At 37.6% G+C, this 15240-nt stretch overlaps 1 protein-coding gene across 6 annotated transcripts in view; it reads right to left on the bottom strand.

The window, feature by feature from the left end:
* PPP3CA (protein phosphatase 3 catalytic subunit alpha) overlaps nucleotides 1-15240 on the bottom strand; it is a 325435-nt gene that overhangs the window by 169122 nt on the left and 141073 nt on the right. For 5 of the 6 annotated variants that reach the window (XM_021100471.1, NM_214128.1, XM_021100469.1 and 2 more), the window contains 1 exon segment: nucleotides 1378-1578. In XM_021100471.1, coding sequence (XP_020956130.1) covers nucleotides 1378-1578 — 201 coding nt within the window. 6 annotated transcript variants of the gene reach the window in all.

Here is a 15240-nt window from a genome sequence, read left to right as displayed (position 1 = left end):
CAACCTCATGGTTCCTAGTTGGATTCGTTAACCACTGAGCCACAATGGGAACTCCAGGGCATTTTCATCAAGGAAGTTCTACTCAGATATCAAGAGAGTTTACCTTGGTCTTAACAGTCATCTTCAAAAATGTACTTGAAGGCCAATAATATTATAAGCATATGAAGGTTTTGGGAGAAAGAAGCAATCAGAAGTACATATGACATGTTTTAAACATCCCCTTTATTTTGAAAAGGACAATATTCTATGTCCAAATTTCTACTCTTTGCCAGAATGATAACAATTTAGAGAAAGTAAATGTTTTTGTTTTTGTTTTTGTTTTTTTTTAGCCTCTCTATCAATAAATATCTGCAGGTTAAGCAAATTTCAGCAAGGATGGATGAAAAGCCTCTACTATTTGATCCCCTATACCATACCAAATTTTTGAGATTTAATTTTTATGGTCTAATAGTAGTTCCAATTATACCAAATACTTATCTGCCCTTAAGAAGTAACAGAATAAAAACACTCAAAAAAATGAAGACATATTTTCTGGGCACAAAATGCTAATGGAAGGAGAGAAATTGGGTCTTCCTGAAATTCAGTGGTTCTCAAACTTTAATGTGTGTCAGGATCACCCAGAGGACTTGCAAAAACAGACTGCTGGGCTTCACCACAGACAATCTGATTCAGTAGTTCTGGTTGGGGGCTGAGAATGTGCAGTTAATTTTTAATTATTTATTTATTTAATTTTTATATTTTTAGGGCCACACTTCTGGCATATGGAAGTTCTTGGGCTAGGGGTCAAATCAGAGCTTCAGCTGCCAGCCTACACCACCGCTCACAGCAACACCAGATCCTTAACCTACTGAGTGGGGCCAAGGATCGAACCCACAACCTCATGGATACTAGTCAGGTTCATCATCGCTGAGCCACAATGGGAACTCCTGAGAATGTTTAACAATCTTCAGGTGATGATGACGGTGAGGCTGGTCTGGGATGACACTCTGAGAACCAAGGTTCTAACTTAGTCACTTAATCACCCACTTGGGAAATCTTTGTGTGCTTGGCCTGATCTTTCCCAATGAGTATCTTGTGTTCTTTGTGACAGTCAGTGTTCTATTGACAAAATATCCCGTTTTAGTTAAAGTATTACTTCTGAATGGTTTCATCACTCTAAGCTGCACACCACTTTTTAGAGTGATAGAAAGTGACACTGTCATATAGGTAATACATGACAATAAAAGTGTTGTTACATATGTATAAAACATTTAGTTTCTAAGGTACAGATGTGGCAGCAACAAATAAGGTGAAGGAGGTGTCTGAAGGACTTTTGATTTGATGTTAAAAACAAAAAAGGGTGAGTCCAACAGGACAGTCTCCATCCTCAGGACTTACCTGTGACTGGTGCATCAATATCCAGCAAATTCTTTTCCTGTCGAAGAATTGAAGCCCCCTCTGTTATTATTCTCAATGCAACATTCTCTTCCAGCCTTCCCTCCTTCATGAGATGTGCCTTTAAGATATCCACACGAGGTTTCCCATCGTTATCAAACACTTCTTTGGCCGTAAGCCGGTGACTTGGAGGAAATGGGACAGCTGAAAGAGAAAAATTCAAATTATTACCTTAGCCAAAACTCAACAACAAAAGACTCAATAAGAACCACCATATATCTATCCCGATCACTTACCACCTACTGGAGTATTTAAAAAGTTCCCACATTAAAATATGATTAAGGGCTATCAAGTATTAAAGGCTGCCTTCTTCCCTTCATTCTGGCTATACTGTGGCTGCTGAAAGGACATTCACTGTTCTTATCCATTCAGTACCTATCTCATGCATCTAGATGATCCTGAGTGAGTGAATAACAAAAAAGGAGAGAGATTTGTTTCCGTTAAGCAATAATCGAACCAGTAAAGAAAAGCGTTCCTATACATCCATCCACCCAATTCTGACTCATTTTAGTGTTTTTCCACTAAAAAGCAGGTTTCTCCACTGGAATCAGAGGGATGGGAAAAGACATGCCAGACCAGATTTGCCCTCTCATGAGAATCACCTCTTAGAGCAAACTGACCAAATCACTGTTTCAGGAGAGAGCAGAAATCTGAGGGCGAAAAGGCAAAAATGTACTGAATACTGAACAGAAAAATCAGGATTTGCCTGTGCACATCCAGAAGGGAATCTCCTGATCAGTGAAAGGACAGGGTGACATCAGGAGGACACATGGTATTTGGGAGTAGGATACAATGACAAATTCCACTTATTGCTCAGACTTAGGGCCAACCAATCTCTCTTCCACCTGTACTCCGAGCCTTCTTAACCGTAAGAAGCTCTCTTGTACATGTTGTTTCTCTTCACATCTTTGAACACATTCATTCACTCATTCAGTAAGAGGATAGTCACTCAACTCCTCCAATGAGCCAGGACATCCAACAGTCCACGGGCAGAGATGGTAGTGTGAGGTTAAATTTCTGATAACTGGCCACTAAGGGCCTTCAGTGAGAGAAACTCATCATTTCTCCATTTTACATGCGAGTCCATTTACTGGATAAATCAGATCTATTAGCAATGTCTGGAAGAAGCACAAACACTGCTTCACTAACTTTTTTTCTGCCATGTGCACTAGGCCGTATGCATTAAGAACATCTCCATATTCCTCTTAGGTAAAACACTTGCTGTTACTGGATACACCTAAGGCCTCATACCTCCTAAAAGTGTCTCTCCAACAAGCAAGATTTATGGTAAGATCTATGCCAAGACATTTTGTGCAATCTAATAGCCCAGGTTCGTTATCCAAGAGCAATTACAAGAAATGAAGAGAAAAGACAAATCCGGAAATGAACATGTACTGATGGATGCAAGCTTAATCTTCCTAACCGTCCAAGTATATCTATTTAACTCTGTTACCAAAATGAAGTGGCAATGGCTGACTCAATGGACATGTGTGAGGCTTTCATGGACAGATGAACCCGGTACAAACCTTAGCTCTGCGCACTCACCCGACGTATGACCTTGGGCAAACTAAATAACCTCCTTTGGCTTCAGTTACCTCACCTGTAAAGTGGGGATTGTATCTATCAGAGAGTTGTTATAAAAACTAAAGTAAATAGTAAGAGTAGTAGCTAACATTTATAGAGTGTTTATTTTATGCCAGGCATTGTTGGGGTAATAAAGTCAGACACAACAATAAAGCTGTAAGATGAGTCAGACATAAGTACAAGTGTTTACATATAAACGTATTTAGTCTCTATAACATTACTGTGGGAGAGGAACTTGAGACTCAAAAATATTATGCACCTTGCCCAAGATAATCACCTAGTGATTTATATGAAGGCCCACTGAGCATAAATTCTGGCAGTCTGATGCCAGGATACTTGTGTTAACAGCTACACCACACTGCTCCCAGAAAGTACTTAAAACAGTGCTTAATAATTAAAGAGTGATGACTAAATCCCTTTCTAGAACTGAAATTCTAACGAATACTGAGAGGTGTTTCTTATAAAGACCACTTTTATTTTGAAAAATTATTTGCAACAGCTTATACTGGAATAGATAAATAAATACAAACACATAAAGTAAAATACAAAATGCATAACACCAAAGGGTAGTGTAAAATAAAAGAAAAAAAAATTAAATCAAGAATTAAACAAGGAGAAGGAAAAAGAGGAAACAAGGTCATTAGACCTCAGGCACTTGGGGAGTATTTTGTTCATTTTGTTTCTTTGCCCTCTCCCATTTTTCTCACCTAACACGGGTATACTGGTTAAGAAAACTTGGAACCCATTTTGATAGCCATGTGTCTTTACCTGGGTCCTTATGCATGGTGTCATATTAGAAAATATCATACCTGGCAACTCCTCAAAATTCCCCAGAGACAGGATGGGGGATGGGTAGAGAGAGAGAAACTTGAAAAGGACACTCTCTCGAAAGGACCAAGAGCTGATTTTTTTTTTTTCAAGTGAGTTCCTAAGGTATGAATTGGACAACTGTCAGGGTTTAAGTGACTCTGCAAAACTGTCAGGCAAGAATCACAGGAACAGAGAAGGGAAGGAGGCTGACTTAACTGCCAGGCAGTAGGTCTAGCCCCATGCACATTAGTTGGCCTTACTGAACTTCAGAGAGATCAAAGGGTTAAACCTGAAAGAACTGAAGCATTTAAGAAGGTGGGAGGCAAATGGAGAGCACCCCAGGGAGGGTATCACCTTCATGAGTTAGACTTTTTCCAAGTCCCTAGACTCTCTCCAAGGCCAAGATCTCTGCAATAACAGATGCTCCCAGCTTTGGCTGCAGATCTCTTACCTTCCAGTAACTGCTAATTCCAAGGTAACTGGCTGAGGTAAAGCCACCTGCTCTGAGATATTGAACCTGGTTCCAAATAAACAGGAGCAAGGAAAGAGATGGAAAAGGCCAATTAGAGGCTCCATTTCCTACTTGATGGTAGGACCCTGATGACATGGGCCCCTTTACCGGTGAAACAGATGGCAAGGCCTGCAGGGAACCAGGATGGGCAGCAATGATGCCAAAGAGCAAACGCAGAGATGCTGTCAGCCGGAGAAAAGTTTTCTAGGACAAAAATAAGAGTGGGCTAATATTTGTGTATGTGTGCACCTTTTGGCTTCATAAAGAAAATGCCAGCCTTACAAAGGTCACATTTGTTTGCTTTCTCTGTTTATCAAGAGGCCTACATACACACCTGGGCCAAATACTGAGCAAAAACTATTTGGACCAAAGAATCCAATGTGCTTAGGAAACATTTCTTTCATCAGCTCATCGCCTAAGTGGCTACACTTGAGCTAGTAAAATGGGACCTCCCCTTCCTTCTCTAGCCTTGTGTATGACAACAAGTTGCTTTTACTGATACACCAGCAGGCCAGGATTGGAAGAATTAAGCTTATGCATGCTAATATAAATTCTGAAATAACTGTTGCTATTTGGGCTGACTCTTTCCAAAACAATTTTCTCATAATTGTCTGGGAAGTAGGGAAAATAGACTTCTTAGAAGCATCCTGAAAACAGACAGAAACCTTCTCCACTTTCTCTACTTCACAATTACCACTCAGAGTGTCCCCCCACTTTTTTTTTTTGGTCAAATAAAATAAATAGCAAAGTAGCTAAAATGTAGGACATGTAAGTCCTTGAGTGATTCCTGCCACAAACCACTCAAGTCTTTAAAGGCAAACAATATACCAGACTAGGATTGTGTTCCCACATCACTGACTACAGAAATCTGGCAAAGACTGATCTCCAAGGAACAGGAGAAGATATCGTTTCTTTTCTCTTTGTTGATGACACAAATAGAGAGTTCATCAGTCTGACAGAGAGGAGGAGGGTTAAGAGGCTGGGAATCAAAATCATGTGCATCCAATACTGGCAGGTATATAGAAATGATTGAAGTTATTGTCAACTAGACATTCACCAGAAGAGAATCACATTCCAAGTCAGAAAAGTATTGTAGCCAGAGCAATCCTAGCACTTGGTTCTAGCGGACTGTGGGGACCACATGACAGAGTCAGGGGTCTTCTGCAAGTTGGGCTACTGGTCAGTTTCAGACAATAAGTAGCCTAAAGTAGCCTCAGTAGTCACTAAGGGGTAGACTAGGTACCTGAGCTTTGTATTTCTCAACTCAGAACCACTACAGAAAGGATTCCTACTATTTGATAGGAAATATGCAAGGGTCATGGTCATGGTGAGGCCGTCACTGGAAGGAAAAGCAGGATACCTGCTGCTTGACCTCTCTCTGGAATCCTCTTACAAGTGCTGGCAAGAGAGAACCACAGACTTAAGAAAACATTTAACTGAGTGATTTTTTTTTCCAAACCTTTGACTTTAAAACATTTTTGTTATTGTTGTTGTTGTTGTTTCTTTCCTCAAACAAAAGGACGTTTGGGAATGCAAGTGTACCCAAAGAAAAAGAAGAAACTAAAGCAGCTTTTTTATTTCTCTTCTTCCCTATGATGGCTGTTAAGGTGCACTCACAAAATCCTGGGGCTCTTTGGAGCAAGGTGAGAAAACTCCCAGTTAAGGTGACTTCTGAACCCCTTAGAGTAAACAAGAGGGAACTGAAGTCCAGAGAGAGGACAGGTGAATTTTCCAAGGTGACAGGATTAGTCAGCGACAAAACCAACACTACATTATTCATGTCTCCTGGTTTCTCTTCCAGCACCATCCCTTCTGGGTCTATTCTGTCCAATATGGAGGTGACTGGTCACATATGGCAGCTGACTTCAAGAGCTAGTCCAAACCAAGCTGTCCTGCCAAGCTACAACACACCCTGGATTAGAACACTTGATACAAGGGGAAAAAAAGAATGTAAAATGTCTCATTAGCATTCTTATATTGATTACTTTTTAATACTAAGGGTTATGGGCTAAATAAAATGTGCTATTAAAATTAACTCAAACTATCCCTCATTCCTTTTTCTCATACCACTACCAGAATATTTTAAAATTACACAAGTTCCTATTGTGGTTCAGCGGGTGAAGAACCTGAAGTATCCATGAGGATATGGGTTTGATCCCTGGCCTAGCTCAGTGGGTTAAGGATCTAGCCTTGTCGCAAGCTGTGGCATAGGTCACAGATGCGGCTTGGATCTGGAGTTGCTGTGGCTCTGGTGTAGGCCAGCAGCTGCAGTGACAATTTTGACCCCTGGCTTGGGAACTTCCATATGTCCCAGGTGCAACCTTAAAAAAAAAAGAAAAAAAAAAAAAAACCCCACAAGTGGATTATATTACACTATTATTGAACAGTGATACACCCTTCTCAACAAACAAATGAAAAAAAAGTGAGTGGAAATTACATTCTTTAATCTTTCTTCTCTTTCAACTTTGGTTTCTACAAAATTTCAAACTCTCTCAAAACCAGCTGTGCACTGGAATTGCTTTTAAAAATGATGCCGGAATTCCCACTGTGGCACAATGAGATCAGCCGCCTCTTGGGAGCACTGGGACGTGGGTTTGATTCCCGGCCTGGTACAGTGGGTTAAGGATCTGGTGTTGCTGCAGCTTATAGCTTAGGTTACAACGGTGGCTCAGATCTGATCTGTGGCCTGGGGACTCCATATGCCTGTGGGGCAGTCTAAACAAATAAACAATAAAAGTGTTTTTAAAAATGAATGATGCCAAGGCTAAACCTCTACACAGTCTGATTCAACTTATCTAGGACAAGGCCAGGGCAGTGATGTGTTTTTTAATGAAAATCTGGGTATACCAGTGTGAAGGCCAGACTGAGATTCACTGACCTATCTTTATCATAAGTAAAGACATACAAAACACCAGGCAGTTCAATATTCCCCAAAACATGTACCTCAATGTCAATCAATGGTAGCAGATGCACTGTCTTTGCAAGTCCAGACATGTTTATTTCACCCCTCTCTACAATCAGAATGTGTTCAGGAATAACGCTTGTCCTATATTTCATGTGGCTACTGTCTGCACCAGGGCTGTCGAAGACACTTATGTTAGCACATGTTAAGAGAACAGCTTAAGGATATCACATGTCAGGCACAACTTAAAACACATTCTGGCCTGGCCTCCATCTATTCCCTCCTGGACATTTGTGTATGTTACCAGCTACTATTCTAAACAAACCATGACTACTACCAGTCATCAATCAATCAGTCACTAAGCACCTATTAAGCACCTCCTATGCACTATATTCCATGCTAGGCAGTGACAAGGGCCAGGGAGAAGTGAGGGAAAGAAAATAAATACAAGCAAAGCCAGACTCTGAAGAGCTTACCATGTGGTATAATTATCAGTTTCTGCTTGAGAGAGATGGAAAAGTGCAAAACTAACAACAAAATTTAAAGAAAATGAGAGAGAATATAAGCAGTAAAAAAAAAAAAAAAAAAAAAATAGTGTCTTTATCTACCTTAAGGTTATACCCGGGCTCCTAGAAACTCTTAGATGCAGTTACACCTTCCTTTAGTCTAATGTATATTTTTTAATGACTCTAGAAGGTGAGGCTCTGTCTTGAAGAATGAAAAAACAGAATATGCTAATTGTAAGATACTATTCCAGCTACAATATACAAAAAAGTACCTCTATCACCAGTAATGAAAATATGTGGAATCTGAGCCTACTTCTGAACAGAGTGATGGGATGGGTAAAAGGAAATACCAAATACTAAATTTTCTTCGGGCTCTGACACTGAGCAATTAGGTTTGATTTATATTCTTCTGGGTTTAAAAAGAATTCTGTCAGTATGGGGACACATGTTTATCCCCACACATAATGTCTATATGCAAAGATATACAAAACATGTTGTGTGGGAAAGACAGCTTAAAAATTAACCACAGCTAGCCTCTAAGAAAAACTGTACAAAGGTATTTATTAGGGGCTTAATTATGCTACTCTTGTGGGTGCCCATCACTTGTTTGCAAGCCTCTGGCTTTCACTATAGATATTAATGACTATCAAATTAAAATATGCTTGCCCATCTCAAGTGTGGTTGTCTATTAAATCTTAGAAACATTCTGTCCTACTTAAGCTAAAAAAATTCTTCACAGTAGGTCTACAGATAAAACTTCAATTTATTAATTTACTGGTATTTTATTTTTTTCCTACTGCTATGATGACCTTGTTCGTCCTTAGCAGAGACCTCTTCACCCACCCTCTCTGAATGCTACCACACAGACCCTGAGCTTTAAAACATATCCAATTATTAGACACAGTGCATGTACTGATCATTTTACTAGCAAAACTGAATACCTCATTTGGTTTTCCTGAATGTCCACATGCAAATAGAGCACCATGGTATCTTATGTAACATCCCCCAAGTGTTAATAAGAAGGCCACTATGATACTTGAAGCATTTATTAAAATAAGCAGTTACTGGGAGTTCCCATTGTGGCTCGCAAGTTATGAGCCCAACTAGTAACCATGAGGATTTGGATTCAATCCCTGGCCTCATTCAGTGGGTTACGGATCCAGCATTGCCATGAGCTGTGGTGTAGGTTGCAGATGCGGCTCAGGTCTGCAATACCGTGGCTGTGGCACAGGCTGGCAGCTGCAGCTCTGATTCAACCCCTAGCCTGGGAACTTCCACATCTGCAGGTGCGACTGACCCTAAAAAGGCATAACTAACTAACTAAATAAACAATAACCAATTATTTTTTCCTCTGGCTGACAGAACATATAGTATACACAGTGCTTTTTGAAACTAAATATGAAATGTGCTACAAGAAATTCTTCCAATAAAGACCAAACATTAAAATAATTTTTGTTCCAACTATGAAGAATTAATAATTAGTGAAATGAGTACCTTAACAGTACAATTAGAGCTTCTTCTTGTTCTCCGAATTTCACAGTAATTTTCATTTAAATATGCTTATTGATATACAGCTCCCCCCTACCCTTTCCATGGACAAGATTATTTTCTGGCCACTATGCATTCTTGAGTCTAAGGACTTGAAGACACAGTCCACAACCCCATCTACACAAGGTCTGGGGTTGTTCTATACAAAACTGCTTTAAAGTTTTGTATTTTGGTTAGCTCATTTAATTACTAAAAAAATTGTGAGTGGCTTACATAATGAATTATGTAATAATGACTCAATATGAAAGATTATTTAACAAAAGTTTTATTTTAAGACTTTCAAAACATCTCAGTATTACTGAAAAGCTTAAATAAAAACTGATTTTTTTTTCTTTTCTTAGTTAAAAAGGTTATGCACAAGTCCTGGGATTAACATGGGGGTCAGGCCAATCACAACTTATTTCATACACATACAAGATAAAAGCAAAATTATATTTACTCGTTTTGATACATGACAATGATATATGTGTATGTGATACAGGATGTTCAAATTAAACTAAGAATTTAAATATTAAATGTTTTTATTTAAATATTTATATGAAATTATACACATGTGATTCAAGAAGTGTTGTTTTATAAAGGTCCACTCTATTGTGTGTGTGTGTGTGTTTTTTTTTTCAGTTAAAAAAATATAGGCAGCCATATCAGTTATAGCAGTACGTACCCCAGCTATACTGGAACTCAATACTAGATAAAATTATCACAGCAATGTTTTCAGCAAATGGTATTTAAAGTAATATGTGGAATAGTAAATTTATAGTAATGTATAAAATTCCACTCACTTGGAGGAAGTTACATAGAGAGCTTTTTATTTATTTATTTTTTGTCTTGAACATTTTCTTTTTCTCTGGAGACATATGTCACAGGAGGAGATAAAAAATCAAGAGACAAACAAGATACTTTAAGACAAGTAGAATTTATTTCCCAAGTGAGCAGGTCCCTATGAACATGATAATTATCTCTTAGAAATAGAAATTACCCAGGGATTTTCAAACTTTATTTAACCCAAGACACCCTCTACCATTCAGAAATCTTCAACTTCATGGCCTAAGACATGAAATATAAAAAAGGACTTTACCTCTATTGGAGTTGAACTATTGGATTAGAAATCCTTTAATAAATATAAATTTTGGAAATACGTGTATTTAAAATAGCAAACCTGTAAAATATAATTTGTGCTTTCTTAGTCTTCAATCCTAAGCTTAAGTTAACATGAAAAAAAAAAAATCAATCAATGCCCACATACATTTCTTTCAAGTTCATCATTCAGCTGTAGATGCCCACACATTTTCTATGCCCACGTGCCCGCTCACATCCCCTATCTCCTGTGGTTAAAACGCCTACAGGCATCAGAATAATTTTTTTAAATGAATAGACGTTCTCTTCTTTGAACAATCTTGATGAAATGGCAAATCTATGTCCCAAATGGTATCAAATAATGTAAATCCTAAGCAGCAATTTAAGGATATTAGCACATGACTACTTCTGCATATTAAAGCGGGATTGTTGGGAAAAAAAAAAAAGTAATGACTTTGGCATACAGCTTTATATCTGTGTGCCACAGTGAAGCAAAGATTGAAATATTTTGCCTCGGAGTTGCCCTCCAGAGAGCCAAGGGCAGGAGCCAAATTCCCAGGTTGGCATTTAATTCCCTCCTACCTGGCTCTGGGCTCCCTACTCCCGACGGGCTCAATCGTGAAACATCAGGTCCTCTGGGCCTCCCCGTGTTCTAGCAATGCTTACACTGTTTGCTTCACTCTGATGACCAGATCTGCAACATCCACTCTCTCTGATCTGCCATTTCTAAGAGCCATCCACTCACATACGAGCAGATGTGAATGAAGCATAAGGAGGTCCCAATTCTCAGCATCTCAAATGAGTACTCACCAAGTCATAATCTTCAAGGATCTATTTAAAAACTGGAATGATTTAGTGAATCCCACCCACAATTATATCCTCTCAAGTGTTTTGTTTATCCTTAAAATGTGCTTGTCATTTGAACATTAAATTAAATACGTGTTTCTTAATCTATCAAATAAAAAATGTCTGATTTCATAAGAAAGCTGCAACAGTCTTCATTCCCTTCCTCAAAAAAGAACTACCCTTCAAAAAGATTTTCCACTCTTAAATAATGCATATTTTTGTGCAAAAGAAAAATTCTCAAATAACTAAGGAAATAGGCTGTTGGGATTATAATACCAATTGCAAATGTATAGGTAACAGCAAATCTCACTTTTTAAATGAGTCAATCAGTCATCACGACTCAAAAAAATCAGATTAGGTAGAAAGATTAACAATCAAGTCCCACTGATGGTTTCAGTTCAATGTCCTGGCATTTGATAGCCCATCAATATGTTTTTGAATGGATGCACAAATGAACGGACTTTTTTTTCTCCTTGTTCATTCAAAATTTGGTTAAAATTTCTATGGTACTAAAAGGACAGATGGTCCCCAGTTGACAATGGCTCAACTTTCGGTTTTTCAATTTTTCAACTTTACCATGACATGAAAGCAATATGCAGTCAGTAGAAACTGTACCTCAAATTTTGAATTTTGATCTTTCCAGGCTAGTGATATGTAATATAACACTCTGACCCACAGCTCCCAATCAGCCAAGCAATAATGATAACACTTACGACCACTCGGTTTTTCACTTTCAGTACAGTATTCAATAAATTAGGTGAGACAGTCAATGCTTTATTATAAAATAGGCTTTGTACCAGATGATTTTGCCCAACTGTAGGCTAATATAAGTGTTCTGAGCACATTCAAGGTAGGCTAGATGAGGCTATGATATTTGAGATAAGATGTGTGTACTAAATGAATTTTCAACGTATGATATTTTTGACTCTAGGATGGGTTTTTTGGGAAATAACTCAGAAATCAAGGAAGATCTGTAGTTTAAGAAGAGGGAATAGGAAAAAAATGGCTTTGTTCAGGTATAAAACAATATGAAGAATAGTCAATGGCCAAAATAACTCAAACTGAAAACTTCATTTAGTAACTGTCTCTTTAAAAGTACTCTCTACGGGAAAGAGGCTGTGGATGCCAGGACCGGGTCAAGGTTAGGGGACCACTTCAGGATGAAACAGACAGATACAGTCAAGAGCGAGCAGCAGATAGAAAACTGAAAAGGGGAGGAAACAAAACCACTCCAAAAAGTCTAAAGTACTGAATGTTTTAATCCCACATACATGGATCCCACATAAAATTTGTTATCTGTGATATAAAATTGATCCAATAACAATAAAAACAATACCACACCAGTACAATAGGACTATGGTGCTTTTAAGCTTATAAAACAATATCCTCTGGAATTTCAGACAGCAGTTCAAATATTTCCTTCAAAAAGAACATTTTCTAGTTTATAAGAATGCTATAAAATATATTTATTGTAGTGTGCTTCAATTAAAAAAAAAAAGACTTTGATTAGTAAACCTGAGATAGCTGAGATTTCTCAGCATCCCTAAATTGTCAGAAGTAGTTCAGGAAGAGAAAGGCTTCTTTCCTCTCTTTTTAGTACCTGCTTGACAAATGATCACTACCAGTCAGAATGCATTCAAATCTTACTTGCAGACACAAATGAAAAATTTATTGTGAAATATAGCTGTCAAGAATAGCTAAAAACTAGGTTATCTAACTCATTCTAAGCACATACAGCATGACAAATGGAGCAACATGATTCCCATGATATAAGACTTTGGGGTATGGTTCCCTAAAACATCCCAAGAGCTTCAGTTCCATTAATTTTTCACTATTTAAGTTAAAGACACTCATTTGGGGAGTTCCCATCGTGGCTCAGTGGTTAACAAATCCGACCAGGAACCATGAGGTTGTGGGTCCCATCCCTGGCCTCACTCAGTGGGTTGAGGATGCACCGTTGCCGTGACCTGTGGTGTAGGTCGCAGAATCGGCTCAGATCCTGTGTTGTTGTGGCTGTGGTGTAGGCCAGTGGCTACAACTCTGATTAGACCCCTAGCCTGGGAACCTCCATATGCCACCAGATGCGGCCATGGAAAAGACAAAAAAAAAAAAAAAAAAAAAGAGAGAGAGAGACACACACACTCATTTGGCCATGATGATGAATCATTTAGGCAGCACTGTGAGTGCTTTTCTTAAAGTTACATGTGCAGAATTCACAACTAGCAGGTTTGTTTAGAAACACAGTATTTTTTATTATCACATCACTTAAAGTCATTCCTTGACCAACTATAATAGAAAAAAATAAAAATCATACAAAAAAATAAAATAAAATCATTCCTTGCCTTAAATCCCTACTCAAGAAATAATCACGATAAATAAAGAAAAAATTTGAATGAATGAACAAAGAAATATGAATTCTAATTTCAGTGAAAGGGAAAGAGTTTTTCTTAATTTTTAGCATACTAATATTATAAAGATCAATACTTCCGTCATTGTTTACAATACGTAAAATCCTTCATTCTCAAGTGCTTTGGATTAAATTATCTTCTTTCTAAAATGGTTTTAAAGAAGTAAATAAATGAACACAATGAATTAACATACAAACAAAAAGAAATAATCATGATTAAAGCATAACTAATGGATTAATACAAATGTAAGATAGAGGATATGTCCAATGAAAAGTAACCACACACACATACACACACACACATTTCACCAACCACCGTGCAGCTGCACAGCCAGAGGTAATCAAAAACTGGAACCAGAGTGAGAACACTCACCACAAAATTGTGCCCATTACTCTGCAGGAAAGAAATGGAGGCATCCTTAGAATACTAAAAAGAAAAGGATGATGGGTGGACATAATTGAGCATCCACGTGTAGAGTTCCATATTTCACAACGTCCCAGAGGGTATCAGGGCATATCAATGGAGCTCATAATGGTATATATTCCACACTTCATAAACATCTTACTCCAGAACCCTGGACAATGCACTGTTACAAACAGGAAAAGGTATAATGCAATTTCATTAAATAGAATTTTAAATCATCCAGTGTTTAAAAGAGATATGGATATGTCTCAGTTATGAGATAATTTCACCTTCAGTGAAATGTCTCCTTCTCAGATCATGGCACATACATGACAGGTGATACAGATATTTCAATTTATATAAATATAATTTCAATTATTATTTATAATTTGATTTATAATATATTATAGACTATAATTATGTTTATAATATATTCAATTTATATATATTTCAATATTTTTCAGAATGTAAAAGGTCATTGGGAGTTCCCTGGTAGTCTAGTGGTTATGGATCTGGCATTGTCACTGGTGTGCTACAGGTTTAATCCCTGGCCGAGGGACTTCTGCATGCCATGGGTGCAGCAAAAAACAAAAGCAAAAACAACAAAAAAAGTCTTCCTTCCCCAAAATATGCATTCAGTCATTAATAATGAAACTCAAAATAGTCTTTGATTTGCTAGTATGTACTAATACTCTATATATCAGGTGTATTTTGTTAAATGATATATATGTAGGGTACACACATTAAGTACTGAAGAAAGGAAAATGTCATAAAGATTTTATCCATTAAACAAATGCAAACAAACTAAAAGCAACTTTCCTATAAGCCTAAAGTCTAAGAAAGTATAGAAACCTCTAAAGTTGTTTTTCTGATGATAGTCTTCTTCAAAACTAACTGGTTAATAATATCATGATTTTTGTACATTTGGACAAAGAAATAATTTTACAAATAAATAATTTATCCTTTGGTAATGGAGACTAACAGTCCATAGTGGGAAAAAAAAAAGGTTCAGGGAAACTTAAAGGAAAAGAAGAAAGGAAAAAAAAACAACTGTTTTTCATCACTTCAAGAGGATAAATTTGAGTTCAGCTCACCAAACTGCTTTTAGATTGTATTTTTTTTAAAAATCAAAATCCTAAATAGCATGTGAATTTTACTAGAGCAATCTCCCATTGGTATTGGCAATGCTTACTCCCCACATAGCCAAGAGGG

Source organism: Sus scrofa, chromosome 8 (assembly GCF_000003025.6).
Source record: "Sus scrofa isolate TJ Tabasco breed Duroc chromosome 8, Sscrofa11.1, whole genome shotgun sequence".
Lineage (NCBI taxonomy): Eukaryota > Metazoa > Chordata > Mammalia > Artiodactyla > Suidae > Sus > Sus scrofa.
This window is presented reverse-complemented; position numbering and strand designations above follow the sequence as displayed.